Below are 5563 nucleotides of genomic sequence, written 5' to 3'. Positions count from 1 at the left end.
TATGATGCTTTGTGACGCCGTAGTGTGATCAAATAGGGCACTAATCTACAAAAAAAACTAAAAAGTTAGAATATGGAGATAAGAGGTTTCTACCCGACAGCAACAATATGCAATCCGTAGATATCTTTTAGATTTGTAGTTTTTACCCATGTGTTTTCTCTTTTTCTCTCCTTCTCTCACTCAACCTCTCTTGTCATGAATGCTACAAAATCATGGAGCGAATACAATTCAATTGTTCATTAACTATTTAATGCTCTATTTTATTTATATGCTATTCAAAAATAGACCACCTACATCTACATCTTTTAAATTGAATGTGACAAATGTTACTCCTTTTACTTTGGTAGGTAGGCTATAAGACTATTTTTTACTTTCATTCAAGCAAAATGTTTAATACAGGACTATTTACGTATAGTGTACTTCTACATTGTGGTATTGTTAGTTACTTAGAAAAAAGAAAGAAAAAAAAAAATTGAGGTTATCTTCCATCACTGCATGCAGATTGTGTTTGTGGACAAAGCAGTGAATTTTGTCTGAGCATTGAGCTCAGTGCTTTTCACGCTGAGTTGCTCCCGTCTCATTTAACTAGGCTATTATGTATGGAATAATGTATTGCATTTCCCACAAGCCTTCTACTCTGACCATAAAAGCTGGTCAACTAACTAAGTAACTCTAATTGGGAGCATAAAAATGCTGATTATTCTACAGGGCCTAAAGAAGAAGAATGCTGCTATTCAATGATGCCACATTGTTTTTGCTTCGCTAATTCATTGTGAACGCATTTCGTGCTTCATTGTTCATTCATCGGCTACTGTAGCGACAATTCATCTATTTGGTAAATGAACCGTATAAAATGCACATGTTTCCCAAAGCATTTATAAATGTTGGCTACATATCACATGGTAAAGATGGAATGCACTATTAGTCAGTGGTGGACAGTACTCAACAATTCCACATGAGTCAAAGCATAGAGACTTCTGGTCAGATATTATTGAACTGCAAGTGAAAGCTGCTCTGTCAAATGTGTACTTGAGTTAATGTACTGCTGTAGTTGTCTCTCAAAATACTGAGATGCAAAAAAAAGTATTCAAAAGTGCATGTTTTTTAAAAGAGATTCTAAAGTATTCAAACGTTTCCACTGGGACCCAAAGCTCATGCGATGTGATGCATTGTGAGCTTGTAGATCTGATTGTTTAAAAAAAAAAGAAATGGAATGGTATTTCTTACATTTTTTTAAATGATTTAACATTTCTGAAAAATTAAATTAAGAAAATCCATTGGGCTAGAACAGTGTTCATTTTGTCGACTAAAACTATGACGAAAATGTTCGTCGACTACCTTTTTTCACTGACGAAATCAAAATAAAAACAAAATAAAAAAGAATGTATGATGACTAAAACTATGAGTGAATATACTAACAATTTTGTCAACAAAACTAGAAGAAAAAGGGAGGGACTTCTGGAGAAGAGATCCAGTTGAACTAAAACATTTCATGCTTAGGTTAGCTTTGTTTTGTTATGTAAACACAGGGCAAAGTTTATATACTATCCCTTTGACGATACAGCCACATTTTCAAGCAGTTTGGACCTCAAGAAGAGAAAGAGGTGTTTTGTCCTCATTTCACCACAACTGACCTGAGGTGTAATGTCTCCACATCTGATCCGCTGTCAGTCCTGTGTCCTCCAACGGCAGAGGACGATGATGATGATGATGATGATGATGAAGATGAAGAGCGGTCAACGGCGTACAGACTGTACATGCAGATGGCTCCGATCACCATGGCAGCTCCACACACAAACTGAAGGTCTATGTGGAAACCAAAAAGGTACACCGACATCACCACGGAAACCACAATGGAGAAGGACGTGGCGAACCCTTTGAGGATGTTGTCGGCGTACTTCACCACCACGGCCACCAGGAGGCCCCCGAACGCCTGAATGAGAACGGTCATCCACACCATCGGAGTGTAACCGAAGAAGAAACCGTTAGCAGACACCTGCACTCCGTCTTTCCGCCAAAGTGCCAGCATGCCGAGGGCAGAGCCAAAGAGTCCCATCTGGACGTTCCGGACCCAAAGGGAGGCGGAGGTTCCTTTCAGGATCTTCTCAAAGTAGACGCCCGCAAATCCCGATGACAGACAGCTGACCAACACGGCAGCCATTCCCACAACTTGGTTCTGGCTCGACGAATTAAAGGCCAGTTCCTTCTGGCGTTCCTGGCGCAACTGTAGAATAGCCACCCCGGTAAACAAGATCAGCAGAGAAACCCACTGAACTCTGGAGAGAGACCTCTTCAACATCATCACACTGAATAACACTGTGGTCAGGATCTTCAGCTGGGAGGTCACCTGGAAGACGGCAACAGGCAGGTTGGATATGGCAATATACTGCAGGTTGTTTTGTAGTGTGTAGATGAGGGCAGGGAAGGCTAGCTTCAGCGTCTCTCTGTACTGGACTAATACGCTGTCATACAGGAACAGCACTGTTTGCTTTGGATTACATCTATTCTGCAGGAGGATGATAAGCAGACAGGCCAGAAGTTTGAGGATCTCTGCCATGACCACGGCTGAGGTTCTGAAGAAACGATCGCCGGGCTGCATGCAGACGTATCGCATGCTGAGGATGAGCCATGTATTCTGGACCACCAGCAACACCAGGCTGATGTATTTCAACTTCCTGCTGTTAGTTTCTTCGTGGTGTTTGCAGCCTGCCATTTGTGTGGCCGTTTTCTCTTCTTCCCCGGCCTGGCTCGCCATGTGGGCAACAGCGGCTGGAAAATACTACTCAGATAAGGGTTGACTGGTTCTCTTGAGCCAAGAGAGATGTCTAACCCGAGTGGTTCTGTTCTACCGTGGTACGGTGTATACGCCGTATACAGTGCAGATCACACCACTGGTTCAATGTAACTTGATAGCAGAGAGGCTTTGTTTAGAGGTGTGAACTTAAGGGTTGTTTAACTTATTTTTGATCGGTGCATGTGCCGATGCAACACTGGGTCTCTCTGAGACTACAATATGCCTCTTATGCTGTTGGCTAAAAAATATGTGTGTCGCAATGAGTCAGCTATATCCATATTTGGAGTCCCAGCCATGCCTGAATACAGAGTCCCCAGATGTTATACTTAGATGTATCAGCCAGCTCCATATATCGATATATTGAGTTCTAAGTTAGTTGTACCCAAATATGGGAACCACTAGTATACCCCTAGTACCCCCTCGGGAGTAAGACATTAAAATGTCATCCAAAAATCTGCTTTTTAATTATTCAATTAACCTACATGAGCAAGATTAAGTCCGTTAGAGGTTCTAAATGTTTGTTTTACCAGGAGAATCAAGCACCATCTCTGTTATGTCGGAATCCCACTGAGGTCAGTGCTTGGTCAAGTTTCACTTGAACCCCAACATCTCTATTCTGGCCATGTCATAATAGGCCAGCATTTGGCAAAACATAGGTGAACTTCCTCTACTTCCCTTTGGGGTCGCCACAGCGAGTCATCTGTTCCCATATGGTTCTGTCTTCTGCGTCTTCCTCTGTGACTCCTGCCACCTGCATGTCATCTCTCACCCCATCCATGAACCTTCTATTTTAGCCTTCCTCTTCTCCTCTTTCCTGCAAAAATAGGTGAACATTCACCCAAAATAGCAGATCTAATAGCTCACAATGCGTCATCATTTTGTCAAAGAGATTTCATGTAGAGTGAAAAAAAAAGAGGAAGGGGCCTAGTATAGAGTCGTGGGGGACTCCGGTCAATGAAGTATTATTGATTGATTCAATACTTTTTTTTAACACTTTTGTTAACTGTAGGCCTACAGTCAAAGGTTATGCTAAAAGGATAATACAAAAAGCCCCAGGGCCTTGTTTCCATTGTTGTCCAGTGTACTCAGTTCATCAGTAATACACACAATAAAAGCCCCAGTAGCAGCAAAAGGTATATTTACAGAAAAAGGATGGGGTCGGGGACAGAGGATGCTAGGCCTACTACCAAAGCGTTCCTATGGGTGTTCTAGTAAACCCAGACCAACTGCATTTTCAGGTCAGCGGCGTCAGCCTTTCTTTTAGGTTAGTTCTCAGTTTGGTTTGGGAGTCGAGATCTTGGGTTTTGGTAATGCATTCCACATTTTGGTGGCAGCAGAATAGAATGCATTTTCCCCATGTTCCCCAAATGTGCTCTATAAATAAAGTATTGTGTTAGTGAACCATGAGATGCAAGCATAGTCAAAATGACATTGAATGAGGGGCGGGCTCCAGCTAGAGTCCTCAGTGCACTCTTGTTGATCAAAGAGGAGATGTTCTTTGGTTGACTTTCACAATCACTTTTGTTGCCATTTTTTACGCCAGATCGTTTTCTACCTTATATATATGCAGGGTTTAAGTTTGTTACCTGCCTGTTATATAGGCTACAGGGTTTAAATGGTTCAACCCCATGACATGGGAGGCAGACACTGAGGGGACGCATCACGTGCGAGTCACATGATCCAACCCTGTGGCCCTCAGAGAGAGAGAGAGAGAGAGAGAGAGAGAGAGAGAGAGAGAGAGAGAGAGAGAGAGAGAGAGAGAGAGAGAGAGAGAGACTGCTGCCGTTGTTTTTGTTCAGTCGGCCGTCAGATTCCCCCCCTCTTGGACCCCCATCATGCCTGTTCAGGGTTTTCACACTGCTGCTGCTGCTGCCATGGGGCATGTGTTGTGTAGCGTACTACTGCACAGGAACAGCATGCATGTGTTGTGTTGTGTAGCCAGCCTACTGCAGTGGTTCTCAACCTTTTCAGGCCGCGACCCCCCCAAAATAATCATATTTGAGGGACCCCCCACCCCGATAAGCACTTGGAATTGTAGGAGTTGAGGCATTACATTTAGTTTGACTCAGTTCCACAGATAAATACTGTGAAAATAGCAGATCTACAAGCTCACAACGGCTTGCAATACGAAGCATTGTGAGCTTGTAGATCAGTGATTTTCAAAAATGTTGCCTCTTTCTTATATTATTTGACAATTTGGCCAGTGTTTGACCAGTTTTTATAGTATAGTTGGTTGATTACTTTTGATGCACTAATGGTCTTTTTCTTTTATTTATCTCTAATTTTTTTGGTATTAATAAAGGTCTTAAAATTGTCACTTCACTGTCATCTGGGGACCCGCTCAAAATCATGTGGTTGAGAACCACTGGCCTACAGCACAGAACCAGCATGCATGTGTTGTTGTGAGCCTACTGCACAGGAGCAGCATGCAAGTCCGCACAGGCATGCATGCATACTGCACTACAGCACTGACATGTGCACAGACGTAATACATATCATAGATCAAAGGGAAGGGTAGGCATAAAGTAACCTATAATGAACTCTGCTACTGCAAAGTTCATCTTTCTGGGACAAACAGAAAATATGGAATATTTTCGGCAAGACTTTCAAAGTCGCATCATATCAATTTATATTTCAATTCAAAGGGGCTTCGATTGGCAGGAGAAAATATGTTTATATTGTCAAAGCAAGTTTCAAATCAAATCAATAATATCATATCATAAATTTGAAAAGCAGTGCATGCAATTAAAAGACATACAGTAATGTGTA

At 42.1% G+C, this 5563-nt stretch overlaps 1 protein-coding gene across 1 annotated transcript; it reads right to left on the bottom strand.

The window, feature by feature from the left end:
* Positions 1-1615: 1615 nt before the first annotated feature.
* Positions 1616-2755, bottom strand: LOC308100677 (UDP-galactose translocator-like; the record flags this gene model as incomplete). The annotated part of the gene is made up of 1 exon (XM_080449743.1): positions 1616-2755. The coding sequence occupies one exon, from the start codon at positions 2753-2755 to the stop codon at positions 1616-1618; it is 1140 nt and encodes a 379-aa protein (XP_080305869.1).
* Positions 2756-5563: the final 2808 nt, after the last annotated feature.

This window comes from Gymnoscopelus braueri (genome assembly GCF_963280865.1).
Source record: "Gymnoscopelus braueri genome assembly, chromosome: 14".
NCBI lineage: Eukaryota > Metazoa > Chordata > Actinopteri > Myctophiformes > Myctophidae > Gymnoscopelus > Gymnoscopelus braueri.
The sequence above is the reverse complement of the archived record's forward strand: the minus strand, read 5'-3'. Positions and strand labels throughout refer to the sequence as shown.